Consider the following 14,842-nt stretch of genomic DNA (forward strand, 5'->3'; position numbering starts at 1 on the left):
GGGAGAAACCTCCAGCCTCTCACACATGCGGCGCAGAGGGCATACATCTGCTAATGGGGGGTGTGTGTGAATCAAGACTAGATCGTACTATATAGTATAGAAACATTTTTCTGCCAATGGCCAGTTTGTCTTAGCGGAATTAAGTGTCTTGACCAGGACAGAATGCTGCGGCCAAATCGTTGGCCTCTGAAAATGAGCCTCCAGTTCCATTCCCCCGGGCACCCGCAGGAGCCAGTGTTGCTCTGGTTCACACACACACACACACATCATTAATAAGGTCAATAAGCACAATCGGTCTGAGGTACAGCTCACCTGCAGTGGTGCCCCTCAAATTAAAAATAAGTGGCCTGGAGCACTGATGTATGGGAGCAGCAGGCCCTGGTTCCATGGTAATACCGCATAAATGAAAGCATTAGAACTGAAGCTCCCTGAGAGGTGGATTTGTTTGTCCTCCTGGGGCTTCATTCCTGAAGGCTTTTTCAGGTTCAGAGAGACAAGACACCACAGCCTTGAGCTTCCTCCAGTGTGGTGAAAGCCAGTCTCCACCCTGGGTCCTGTGCATGGTAAAGCACCACACCATCCAGCTGAGCTATTATGACGACTCCCCCACCACCCACTCTTTTTTCAGTGAGAAAACCAGAGGTAGAGTTGTAGCTTTTCCCACTATGTAAATTTTTTGTCAATATTTTAATATTTTTTGCCACCAGGATGCACTTTTTTTTTCTACTTTATTCGATAGGACAGAGAAATTGAGAGAGGAAAGGTATAGAGAGGGAGAGAAAGACACTTGCAAACCTGCTTCATTTGTGAAGCATCGCCCTTGCAGGTGGGGCGCAGGGACTCCAACCCAGGTTCTTGCATGGATCCTTGCACTTGGTACTGTGTGCTTAACCGGGTTCACCACCTGGTCCGTCGCAGTATTTATTATGGCACGTCTCCAAAACCGATGGAGGGGAGTAACTGAAAAACCTATAACCACACTAGTATCTTTATTTTCCTAAACTGTGGTTGTTCAATGGTATTCTGCACTATAAACTACATTTTCTAAATTATCTAATTTTTTTAAAAAGATAACAAAAGTTCCTTAAATGTCATTTTAAATTATCAGTATGCTAAGTGGCTATCTGGGAAGACTATAAAAATCTGTTTTAAGAGTATGATTTGGGGTTATATTTAAACAAAAGCAGAAAAATCACACTTACTGCATGAAGTCTTATAAATGGCACAGTCTGCTTTTAAGTATTTCTCTAATTGCTCTAGGTTTACACATGTTGTTTAGGAAAAATAGCTTTCTAATTTTTCTCCTTTAAGATAGCACAGAAATCAGTAATGAACACTGTCAGGCTAGACTGGTGGCTCAGGTTTAAAACTTCTTCCCAAAAGCTGGTGATTCATTGGGGGGGGGGGGGGGGCGGGGGGATTGCCGGGATAGCCTGAGGGTACTTCTTCCCGAGCTAGTGCTCTCTGGGTTGGAGAGAACTCAACTGGAGCCTATCTAGGCTGCTGCGTGGGAGAGGGATCAGGAACTCGTGCCGCACTAACTTCACAGGAGATACACTCTGGAACTCTTGGAGCCGGAAAGCAATTTCCAAGTGTCTTTAATCAGAAGAGCAGCTGTTTTTATACTCTCCAAGTAGGGTGGAAACAGGATGTGATATAGAGAGGGTGGAGAGAAAAGTGACTGGTGAAAATCAGAGTGTGACAAGGAGGGGGCGGAGCAGGTGAGAATCCTATCACTGAACTACCAATGCCCTGGAGGGAGTGCTTTATGTAAATGTAAAAGTGATTTATGTAAATAGACCAAAGCTTTGAATGGGATCAATAAATCCCTATATAGGCATATGGTTAAGCAGAAGCCAGAGGGAGCTGGCATACTACCCAACAGGGGATCAGTAATGAATTCTCTAAGAAAACTTCTAGGACTGGTAAACTATTAGCTATTATGTATGCAACCCAGGTTTGAGCCCTGACCCCACCACACTGAAGGAAGCTGTAGTGCCGTCATCTGTCACTGCTTCCGACTTTACCTTTAAAAAAAAAAAAATCCAAAAGGGTATTTGCATTTACTTGAAATTTATTCTAAAATTATGGCAAAGACATCACATCACTTGGCCCAGCTCAAAAAATGGCACTTTATATCAACTTTCATTACACATGTAGATTTTCAAAGAAGCTAGTTCTCAGTTTATTACATGTATGTATTTGTGCTTCCTGGTGCTCCTTTAAGTCCTGGTAACTCAACACTCAGATAGGTTTACTGTAGACATCTGGCTCTATGGACAAACACTACATGTGACATCCCTCCCCTTCTCAGACTGGTGCCTGAGTAGGTATTTATACAACAGCCAAATCTGCAAATGGAATAAACCTTCCTGACTATAAACAGAGGGAGGTGGTTTTACTGGAAAGAACTTAGTATGTCAAAGCTCAGCCACTATCAGTAATTGGAATCCACAGAATTTTATTCTTAACTATATATTTTTTTACTCTACATTTTGTAGGCCCACAACCCCACTATTTTTTCAAATCAATTTACCTAACATATATAGTCAGTGTATCAAATCTGGAAAGACATGTTCATGAAGCTCTGGGAATTGTACGGCCATTTACAAACTTAATTGTCCTCCTTAATGAACAAACAATTAGATGCACAAGTAATGAAAAATTTAAATGGCATGGCTATTAACAATTGTCACTTTATTTTTTGCTACAAAATTCACCAGTAAAAGGTACTGCAACAATCTAGTATAAAGCAAATCTTTAACCAAAGAACATGGTATAGACCTTCTTAAAATATTCATACTTTATCACAATAACTGCAAGGAAAATTTCAAGTTCTATCAGAACTAGCTGCAGCTTGAGGTAGTAGAAACAGATGACAGATAAAGGAAGAAAAGAGTCTAATACTCACCTTGTTAAAAGTAAAATTAATTTAATATAATAGCTTTTAAAGGGCACAAAAGGCTACATATTATTTCAAGAACGTATTCTACTTAAATGTTTGACTATACAGGAGGTGCAAGGATTACAGAAGAGCACTTTGGTTAAGTCTCTACTCTCTGTGACTACCCATTCATAAATGAGCATATCAATAATTAAAATTACCAAATATATTTCAAATCTAACTTTAAAATTATCCAAGCTGTGGTCCCTTTATTCAAATGGTAAGCATATCCATGCAAGAAGTCCAGTATCTTAAAAGGAATTAAAATTAAATTGCATATATACCATATTCCTTCAATAGTTTGAGAAGGTCTATTGCTTTTAACAAGATTAGTATTATTCCATTTTAATACAGATGTCAGGAGTACATAAACACAAGTACACCTGAAATACACCAGTGTTTAAACTTTTATTTCACACCATGCACGGTCAATTTAACACATTAAAAAATACAACAGCTATAATAGCTGCAATTTTACATTTATACATTGGAAATACCATTTTCAAAAGCTGAACATAATTACCATATCATAACAGCTAATTTTCAACTCAACTGTTTTTATAGGTAAAATTTACTATAAAAGACAATGATTTTTATATTTCTCCACATTCTGTGATACTAATTTTTCGACTAACAGAGCCTTTAGGAGAACCAAATGATTCTATCTTTTTCACAGTATCCATGCCATCCTTAACAAACCCAAATACTACATGCTTAAAGTCCAAATGTTCTGCTTTTTTCAGTGTTATAAAAAATTGAGAATTATTAGTATCCCGGCCTCTATTGGCCATTGATAGTAATCCAGGACCAGTATGCTTCACGTCAAAATTTTCATCTTCAAATTTATCTCCATAAATGGACCGTCCTCCTGTTCCATCATGTTTGGTGATGTCTCCCCCCTGAAAACATAACAAAAAGTTACAGATGGAACTAATCACTAAGAATATGCCCTACATAAATATATAGATAGTTACAGGGGGTCGGGCAATAGCACAGTGGGTTAAGTGCACGTGACATGAAATGCAAGGACCGGCCTAAGGATACCAGTTCAAGCCCTGGGCTCCCCACCTGCCAGGGGTTGCTTCACAAATGGTGAAGCAGGTCTGAAGGTGTCTGTCTTTCTCTCCCCCTCTTGATTTCTCGCTGTCCTACCCAACAACAACAACAATAATAATAATGCCGACAACAAGGACAGCAAAAATGGGAAAATTGGCCTCCAGGAGCAGTAGATTCATAGTGCATGCACCAAGCCCCAGTAATAACCCTGGAGGCAAAAAAAAAAAAGAAAAAGAAAGTTAGTTATAGAAATAATAACCCATATCTGTGCTTTTGGGAGAACTGCTACAGTTTCCAATGGGGATACAGAATGGAGGTAGGAAAAGTGTGGAATTATACCCATTATCTTATAATGTATTAAATCACTAATAAAATTACAGGCTTGGCTGTTCTGAGAATATGGTTTGAAAACTAAAATCTACTTTTTAAAGACCAAAATGAAAGTTTTTTGTTTTCTTTTTAATATCTAACTTCATTCTTTTCTTTTTTTTGTGCCACCAGTGTCATAGTTAGGGATTGGTGCCTGAAAGGCTCTATTGCGCTTGGTGGACTGTTTTTCCTCTTTCTGAAAGAGGGTGGGAGAGATATGGGGAGAAAGACACTAGCAGCACTGTTCCACCACTCACTGAACTTCCTGCCTGTCAATGGGAGCTAGGAACATAAACCTGGGTTGTGCCTTTACTAGGTGAACTACCACCTGCCCTTTAATCCTCATTACCCAGCAGGGAAATAACTAAATTCAAGATAGAACATTTTCCTGAGCATGCCAGAACTTCACTGGACTGACTTTTTTTTTTTTTTTCCCCTCTCTTTTCTTTCCAAAGATGGTGAGGCAGCAGCCCAAAAAATAGTGCATGAGGTTCAGAGTAATATACCCATCAAAGCCATGTGATGTTCTGGTAATCTATTCTCTTTCTTGCTTTCCCTCCAAACTGTATTAATAAATTAATCTTTGTAAAATATAAAATCAAGAGAAAGTTCTTGTTGAAACCAGCTCACTTGGAAAAGTGCCCACTTTGCCACAGCCCATATTTGAGCCTCTGGTTCATCATATGAAAGCATGAGAGTATTGAAGTGTTGTGTTGTGTTGTCTCTCCCTCTCTTTACATCTCAAAAGAGTCAGTCCAGAACTATGAATCCTAAGAGAAGATCAAAAAACCAACAGAGGGAGAGAGAGAGGACAGCATACATACGAGTATGGGGCTCCTCTATGCGCCAAGTACTTGAACATTACAGGGTGGCTTCTATAGGGAGTGCTATCTCCTTGCCCCTCAAGCTGTAACTTTAAACTATTTTACATAGAAAGTTTTTGTGGGGATAGTGGGGATAGAAGAGTGGTTCATAGCACTAGTTAATGTGTATAAAACATAAATGTTTTTTTAAATTGCAATTAAGCATCTAGGAAGGTGATACAGTAGATAAGGTGCTAGACACTCAAGCATATGTGATGCCCAAGTTTGATCCTCAGCATAGCAACCCCTTCTCATTAATAAAGCAGTTCTTAATATCACCTAGAGCTATAAATGCTTACTTGGCAAACAAAATCTGGAACAACCCTGTGGAAAGTGGAATTCTTGAAGCCAAAGCCCTTCTCTCCAGTGCACAGAGCTCGGAAATTTTCAGCAGTGAGAGGAACAATATTTGAAAGTAACTCCATAGTTATACGCCCGAGCGGCTCCTCATCTGCAGAGATGTCAAAGAATACCACAGGATTTGTCTCCTTTGACAATTCTGTTGTCAGTGACCCATGATTTTTCTGGAGCTTCGATAAATTCTGTTGACATTCTTCAAATTTTTTCTTAAAACAATCGGCCATTTCTTCAGTTTTAAATCTCACTGCAAGTTGTTCCACTTTTGCTTCTCCATCTATTAAAAGAGCAACAAGAAAGTCACCTTTGTGCTAAAATGCTCAGTATATATAAAATGTTCAGTATATTTGTAACAGAATTTAAAGAAATCTAGTATGTGCAAAGTGCTGGAATGTTAAAACTGACCTGCATAATCAGAGGCGGTCCAAACCAAAGCATTGTTGGAAACATTTAAGGGTTTTAGTTCCATTGTTTTGGTAATAACATGGTTTGCACATACTTTGAAGACTTGGTCTCTTCTCATTAGGATACGATAGTAATTCTTCACTGTATGCCAAAGAATTTTTATGTCTCCAACACCACGTTCCTTCCACTGACTCACATCACGATCCCATCTGTAAAGTTTGGCCCTCTCTTTAAATAAAATTTCTTCATCTTCTTCTCCAGATTTAACTTCAACCTGAAAGAATAGATAAAATTAGCTAACTAGGTAGAGACATAAACTGATAGGAGAGAGAGAGAAAGGACACTTGTAACACTGATAAAAACACCCAAGAAGTTTTCCTCCTGCCATGCAGGTATGGACCTGGGGCTTGAACCTGGGTCTTTGCGCATGGTAACTTATGCACTAGCAAATAGCCCACTGTCTAGTTCTCAAAGCTGCTTATAACAAAAATTCCAGTTTTTTAAGATATTTGCATTACAAGGACATCAACAGAATTTGAACTGCAGAACCTGGATAAAAGGAAATATACCACCATTAGGAATACATCTGCTGAGGAGACAGTGAAAACCTTGACTGATATTAAATATTTTTCTCTAATGTATTCTTCCTTTTGAAAATTAAATTAATTCACAGGACAGAATAGGTTCTAAAAAATTATTTGTCCAACAAGAGGTGAGTGGCTGAGAAAATTGTGGTATGTATGTATATATGTGGTGTGTGGGTGTGTGTGTGATGTATGTATGTATGTATTCCACACACTGGAATACTACTCAAGCTATTAAAAATGGTGAATTCACCTTTTTCACCTCCTCTTGGATGGAACGTGAAGAGATCATGTTAAGTGAGATAAATCAGAAAGAGAAGGATGAGTATGGGATGATCACACTCACAAACCTAAGTTGAGAAATATGAACAGAAAGGAAAACAAAGCAGAACTTGGACTGGATTTGGTATACTGCACCAAAGTAAAGGACTCTGGTGGGGGAGGATGGAGTGGAGGAATGGGGTGGTGATTCAGGTCCTGGTTCATGATGGTAGAGGAAGACATAGTTGAGGGGTTAGTGTTCTGCAGAAAACAGACAATTTACATATGCACCAACAACTGTATTTACTGTCGACTGTAAACCAATAATCCCCCTCAATTTCTTTTAAAGTTCAAGAGTACAATTATTAACTAAAGTGGAAAATTAACAAAGTAATCTGCCTAAAATAGCATTCCTATCCAGAAAAGGTTACTTTTTTTTTATTTCTGAAGGGCTTTGATAATAATGAGATTACATATTGTTGAGAAATTTGTTAAGATTGTTAAGAAAGCTAATATTCTGGGAGGGCTGAGAGGTGGTGCACCCAGTTAAGCATACATAGAATGAAGTGCAAGGACCCACACATGGATCCAGATTCAAGCCCCACCTCCGCATCTGCAGGGGGGAAGCTTCATAAATGGTGAAGCAGGTATACAAGTGTCTATCTTTCTCCTTGTCTCCCCCTCCTCAGTCCTGTCCAATTAAAAAAAAAAAAAAGGAAAAAATGGCCACCAGTACCAGTGGATGCAGTACCAGCACTGAGCCCCACGATAAACCCCCTTGGGGGGATGGGGGGGAAACCACTTCTTTCCCTTTTTTTTTTTTTTTTTGCCTCTGGGGATATCACTGGGGCTCAGTACCTGCACTATGAATGTACTGCTCCTGGAGGCCATTGTTTCCCATTTTTGTAGCCCTTGTTGTTATTACTGTTATTGTTGCAGTTGCTGCTTCTATTTTAAGACAGGACCAAAATAAAATTTTTTTTTTAATCGAAAGGGACTTCCAGAGGCGGGGCTATGGAGCAGCAGCAGCTGTATTTCACTCCTATTCTCGCCTGGGTCAACAGGATTACCAAAGACCAGCTGGGACCGCAACAAGGCAGGACTAGAACGACTTCAGGAACCCACCAAACCACCGGTGAGTGCAAACACCAGTGGCTCAAGGACAGTGAGGAGCCTAAGGAGAGACTGAGCAGGTGGTAACAGTCCAGCACCAGTTGAGACACCACCTCGCCTGTTTTACCAACAAAAAGACAGCTAAAGGGAGAAGAGGACTCCCCTTAGACTCACCAAACACAACTGTGAGTCTCCACTGTTACTGCCCTGTGCTGACATCTGAGAACAAAGAACTGACCAAGAAACTCAGGAGAAGAGCTACACCTTGGTGGCCTAGCAGTGGGGCTGTATAGTGGGCACCTTTCCACACTGTTCTCCTGATGAGAACATGGTGAATAATAGCCTCAGAACCTACAGACTATAAACTGGAATTGTTTAGAAACTCACAGGGCCCAGTAGTGCTGCCCAGCTTGGCAGAGAACATAAATTGAGCCTGGAGCTTTGGATCTTTTGGGTGTAAGAGTCTCTTTGCATAACCACTGTCCTATCTCTCCCCCACCCAGCTTTATCTCTTGGTCAAGAGTGAGTGATTAAGCTAAGAAGCCTTATAGTTCCCTCAGGCTACCATAGCCTACAGCGAAGAAAAAAAACAAAAGAGGCTTTTAAGCCACTGTGCTCCAACTCAGGGATTAAAATAATATTGAAACAACTGTCAATTTCCACAACTGTGAACTCTTCAAGTACCTTACTTAAGACACAAGTCAATCCAGGCAAGAGTGATCAGTAATTTGAAAAGTACTGAGAGGGACCTCATAGTATACTATATAGAATGGTTAAACCAACAAGAAGAAATATTGGAGAAATGAACCAGGACAAGAGTCCAGCTAAAAGGGCCTCCCACCCCCAAGACTGAAGTTCAAAATGAGGTCAACATCCAAACACTAGTTAAGGAAATAATCGCAGGAGTGAGTAAAGAGTTTGAAAGAATTGTCATCAGAAATGCAGAAACAACAAAGGAGACTCTGAAAGAAAACACTAATAATCTCAAGGTTATTCAAGAGCTGAAAGCTGAAATAGCTGAGCTAAGAAGACAACTATCTGAACAAGATAAAACAGTATCAGAACAGGGTAAAAAAATAGATGAACTCCAGAAAACAGTAGAGGGGAGAACAGAATAAATGAGGCTCAAGACAGAATTAGCAAGACCGACGACAATTTAGAGACAACAAAAAAGAAGCAAGAGATCTCAAAGAGATTAAGAGATACTAAAAACAACAACAGAGACCTATGGAATGACTTCAAAAAAAAATAATATATGCATTATTGGCTTACCAGAGGAAAAAAGAGAAGGAGGGGGAAGAAAGCATTCTTCAGGACATAACAGCTAAGAACTTCTGTAGTCTAGACAACATCAAAGACATAAAGGTTCAAGAAGCCCAGAAGGCCCCAAACAGAATCAACCCAGACTTAAAGACACCAAGATACATCATATTTAGAATGGAAAGGAAGAAGGATAAAGAAAGGATCCTGAAGGCTGCAAGAGAGAAAACAAAGTCACCTACAGAGGAAAACCAGTAACATTAGCAGCAGACTTCGCCACACAAACACTACAGGCCAGAAGAGAATGGCAAAATATCTATCAAGTGCTCAAGGAGAAAGGCTTTCAACCAAGATTACTGTATCCTGCTAGGCTGTCATTCAGACTAGATGGAGGCATAAAAACCTTCTCAGACAATCAACAGTTGAAAGAATCAACTATCACCAAGTCTACCCTGAAAGAAGTTCTGAAAGGTCTCCAATAAAAAGTCACATCATCATAAATATCCCATATAAAAGAACACTCTCAAAGTCTACAAGAATGGTGTTAAAATATCTTCAGTCGTTGATATCAATAAATGCCAATAGCCTGAATTCACCTATTAAAAGGCACAGAGTAGGAAGATGGATCAGAAAACACAACCCAACAATATGCTGTCTACAAGAAACACACCTAAATCAACAAGAAAAACACAGACTCAAAGTGAAAAGGTGGAAAACTATCATACAGGCCAAAGGCCAACAAAAAAGGGCAGGAATAGCTATTCTCATATCTGACACGACAGACTTTAAAATAAATAAAATTAAAAAAGATAGAGATGGACATTACTTAATGCTCAGATGATCAGTCAACCAAGAAGACTTAACAAATATTAACATCTATGCACCCAATGAGAAGCCATCTAAATACATCAAACATCTACTGAAAGAGCTACAGCAATATATTAACAGCAACACAAGCATAGTAGGGGAATTTAACACCCTACTCTCTCGACATATCATCTAGGCAAAAAATCAATAGACATGAGGGAGCTAAAGGAGGAGATAGATAAACTAGAACTATTGGACATTTCCAGAATCATTCACCACAAGAAAATGGAATACACATTCTACTTAAGTCCATATGGGTCATTCTTAGGGACAGATGATATGTTAGGCCACAAAGACAGCATCAGCAAAATTGAAGAGCACTGAAATCATTCCAACCATCATCTCAGACCACAGTGGAATTAAATTAACACTTAACAATTTTACATCGAAGCCAAACACTTATATATAAATTTTAACAAAAATGACAGCTTATACTTAAAGAAGTTTAAGTTCTAGTAAAGAGATGCATGTTAAACTAAATATTCTAAAAGAAGTTTTTTTAAAAAAAAAAAAAATCAAGCCTATTCTCAACTAAAAGGTGAAAGTATTGGTAAGATTTTCATTCTTTAGTACTTACCTCTGGTAGTGACACTATTGGTTCAAAGTGGATATCTTCACTGTGAACTACTTCTTCATCACTGCCATCTTCATCTTCACGGGTTTTACTCGTTGCCTGTGCTCCAAACACAGCAGCTCCAGTATTGGCCCACTGGAAATTTTTATCTGATCAAGAAATTAGAATACTGAAACAGGGGTGTCTATTTTTCGTGTACTTTTAAGCTGTTAACTATTTCATCAGTGTACCTAGTAAAATCAGATGGGGAGCTGGGGGGCTCAAACCAGGATCCTAATGCCAGTCCTTGTGCTTTGCGCCACCTGCGCTTAACCTGCTGCACTACCACCCGACTCCCAAATTGAACTTCTAATGTAAAGAAAACATGTTAGGAAATGAGGGAGAAAGGGAGAAAGAGAGAGAGAGAGAGAGAAATAAAAGAGAACTCATTTACAAGCTTTATGGTCATGTGGTGGTCCCAGGAGAGCAAGAGTGTCCCCAAAGGTTCACCCCTTTAAAGCCCAAGGCCCCACCTACACCTGTAATCACTCCCAATTCTAGTTTATACCTTTTCTCCCTCAACAGTGGTGCACCTAGTTGAGTGCACATGTTACAATGTGTAAGGCCCTAAATTCAAGCTGAGGGAAAGCTTTGCAAGTGATAAAACAGTGCTGCAGGTGTGTCTCTTGTCTCTCTCTTCCCCAACCCTCTCAGTTTCTCTATCTCTATCCAGTAAATAAATACATAAAACATGAGAAGTTAATTCACCTCTCAAAAGCAGTTTATTTCCTGAAACATTTTATCACATAAGAAAAATATCTTTAAAATTTTTTATTATCTTTATTTATTGGTTGGAGACAGCCAGAAATGGAGAGGGAAGGGAGAAATGGAGAGACACCTACAGCACTACTTCACCAGTAGCAAAGCTTTCTCCATGCGGGTGGGGACTATGCCTCAAACCCAAGTCCTTGCACACTGTAACATGTTCATTCAACCAGGTGCACCAACACCCAGCCCCCAAAAATTTATTTTGAAACTAAAAATATTAAGAGGTCAAATACAAAAAATAAATATATTTATGCCTTCTGTGGGGATAATATGGAAGTGGGTAAAAGCTGTACACAGAATATTATTTTAACAGTTGCATATGTGTTCTACTAACAGCTTGAGCTCAAGAAGTCCTAACAGATGAAATTGTGGGTGTAAAAACTTGTGAATAGTAAACATTGACACCTGCTCCCTAGTATATCTTCCTACCCCCAACTTTATTTAGAAATGTCCAAACTTCTTTTGTAACTCACCTTACCCATTTGTTTGGGAGGTATAAAATAAACAAAATAAATAAATAAGTCAAATATGCTACTTCAAAGTAGTCAAAGCAGTCTGAACACAAGTTCTTTATATAATACAGAGTGCTGGGGCTTAGATTTCTTGGCCAAGAAAAATGGTAACACTGAAAGAAGTTTGCAGACTCCAATTTCATCAATGAATACTATTATTTTCTTTCCACCCCAGAGAGAAAAATCAAAATCAATTATTCTTCTCACAGCTTTAAAAAGTGGAAACTTAAAATATTTCCCAGTTTGGGGGCGGGGAGTGGGCAGGGCAGCTAATAAACTATCCAGTATCATACAGAGAAAAGGTACCTCTCTCAGCTTCTCATTAGGTGTTGGGTAGCCCCTGCCTAAGAGAGCCCTACATCTGGAGCAAAACCCACAGAAAATAAAAATATCAAAGAATACTTTAAGAGTTAATAATTCAACATCTTGGGGGAAAGTAGTAATACTTAAAAAAGAGACTTCTAAATACAATTTATTGGGACAAAAATATTTCTGAATTTTAAAAAGAGCAAAAAAATAATAAACCTCAAATATTACAAAGGGGGCAGAAGTAGACAGCATAATGTTATGCAAACAGACCTTCAAGCCTGAGGGTCTGAAGTCCCAGGTTTAATCCCCCACACAAGAATAATAAGGAGGGGGGAGGAAGAGGAGGAGGAGGTCAAGGGGTGTTGTATGCTTTACACTGGGTAGTTCTCCCCCGCCAAGAGAATTGGATCAGTCCAGTTAGTTTCGCGGGCCTGCTTGGCCCCGCCCCGAAGGAACCCCGCCAGAGTTAGAGAGTTCCACAGTTGGAGAGTTGAAGAGTTCCAGAATTGAAGAGTTGAAGAGTTGCAGAGTTGGAAAGGGTTTCTGAGTTACAGAGTGAGAGAGAGTGCTTGCGCCACCACAAAGAGACAGCAGAGTTCTGTTTGGTGATTAGTTTGGTTTAGTTTATGAATCGTTGTTCCTGAATAAAGAAATACAGCTTCCCTGCCCAGCCGTTGTCTCCACGTCTCTGTTACCCGCTGTGAAGCTACCCGCCCGGCAAGAGCCCTCCGAATTTTAACAACAAATGGCGCCCACGTGGACCTGACCTGCGCATCTCTCAGATAAGTAAAGACAATTTGGCTACCTATGCAGTATGGCCTTCTCTTCTGCTTGTGAAGAGATCTCCAAAGGCCTCTGCTCTTTCTTCACGAGACTGTTTTGCTGTTTCTGGAACATTTATCTCTGGACCACTCTGTGGTTTCCACTCGCTCGGACGAACTCAGAACAGCCAGCGGGAATAGCCAGCGGGTGGGAGGCGAGGCGCGGAGCTGCTGTTTCCACCTGGTTAAACAGCCAGCCAGCCGGCTGCGCCCAGACAACCCCGCGCACCGCGCACGCAGCCCGGCAGCCTGCAGGAGGCTGACGCCAGCACGCAGGAGCCCGATGCCACCACACAGGAGCCCGATGCCACCACGCAGGAGCCCGATGCCACCACGCAGGAGCCCGATGCCAGCCCACAGGAGCCGGCTCTCCACCACGTGGCGCAGGGCACTGGACGTGTGATCCCTCCACGCTGCTCGGCCACTGTGAGCAGGGCAGCAGACATGGCAGGGCCATGGGGCAGGGCCGCAGCGGCCTATCATGGCCGCCACCCCTGGGCACCTCGGCCCACGCCTTCTACAAAACTGGCCCGCCTGCCCTCTTGCTATGAATTCTGGAATGATCCCGGACCTCCCGGACCCCCGGGCTCCCTGCCGAAATTGGGCACATGAGATCTCCAGCCGCCGGTCCGGTCTGAAGGCAGACAAGCTGGAGTACGCAGAGATTTGTGCAGAGATCGCAACCTGCAATTCCTAGAAGTGAAGCTGCCCAAGAGACCACCACTGGACAACGCACCCCAACAACTAAGACAGTACAGATTTAAATTCGTGTTTAAAATGACATGTCTTTGTAACAAAGGTTTCTCTCCTTGTGTATTAATGACCATGTTTATGTGTATGTTTAAAGTTTGGTAAACAGTAACTTTAAGGCTAAATTCTTACTAGTCAAAGTTAAATGAAAAAGGTTTTCAACATTAATTCTCATAAAGATAAAATTAACTTACATTTAAAGTCTAAGGTAAAAATTAGTTAACAATCAATATATTTTAACTAAGTTGGTCTAAACAAAAGGTTAAATAGACTTGTTGATATGTAAAACTCTCCATTACCTTCTCTATTAGAAATGGTAGATCGCACAATGGCTATGCTAATTATTCTCATGCCTGAGGTTTCCTTTCCTGACTCCATCTTGAATGGGTGTAACAAAAGGTTAAAAAGACGTTGTTGATATGTAAAAGTCTCAAATTCCTTCTCTATTAGAAATATGCTAATAACAAGTTTTGTTTCATAGTAAGTAAATTGCAGCCAGCTGCCTTTGGGACTCTAGGCCGTTCCCCGCCCCCATACAAATGCCCGTCAAGGCATGTACGCCCCCCAGAGACGAAAAATGTTTTTTTTAAGCTGATAAAGTTTTGCCCACAGAGGCAAAAAAATGGCCCCCTCAGGCCTTCCCTTGACAGTACACTGGTTCTTGTTACTTGCTTACATGTTTCTCCATGTTTGTGCCAGTTTCTTTTTTAAAAAATGCCTGTATGATATATGTTTCTGTTCACCCCACACCCTTAATACTATAGTCATTTAGTTAAAAAGAAAAGGGGGAATTGTTGTATGCTTTACATTGGGTTCTAGTTCTCCCCTGCCAAGAGAATTGGATCAGTCCTGTTAATTTCGCGGGCCTGCTTGGCCCCGCCCCAAGGAACCCCGCCAGAGTTCCAGGGAGAGGGTTCCTGAGGGCCAGAGTTTCAGAGTTCGAGAGTAAGAGAGAGTTCCTGAGTTCCAGAGTAAGAGAGTGCTTGTGCC

The 14,842-nt window shown here is 40.6% G+C and overlaps 1 protein-coding gene across 5 annotated transcripts in view; it reads right to left on the reverse strand.

Moving 5' to 3' along the window:
- Positions 1-2,676: 2,676 nt before the first annotated feature.
- Positions 2,677-14,842, reverse strand: part of LOC103126234 (ranBP2-like and GRIP domain-containing protein 3) — an 81,829-nt gene continuing 69,663 nt past the window's right edge. For all 5 annotated transcript variants that reach the window (XM_016194307.2, XM_007537116.3, XM_060187597.1 and 2 more), the window contains 4 exons: positions 10,657-10,802; positions 5,995-6,268; positions 5,532-5,866; positions 2,677-3,843 (listed from right to left, as the gene is read on the reverse strand). In XM_016194307.2, the coding sequence (XP_016049793.2) occupies positions 3,538-3,843; positions 5,532-5,866; positions 5,995-6,268; positions 10,657-10,802 (1,061 nt within the window). In that variant the 3' untranslated portion in view covers positions 2,677-3,537. The remainder of the gene's footprint in view (positions 3,844-5,531; positions 5,867-5,994; positions 6,269-10,656; positions 10,803-14,842) is intronic.

The sequence above is a fragment of the Erinaceus europaeus genome, chromosome 3, assembly GCF_950295315.1.
Source record: "Erinaceus europaeus chromosome 3, mEriEur2.1, whole genome shotgun sequence".
Taxonomy (NCBI): Eukaryota; Metazoa; Chordata; class Mammalia; order Eulipotyphla; family Erinaceidae; genus Erinaceus; species Erinaceus europaeus.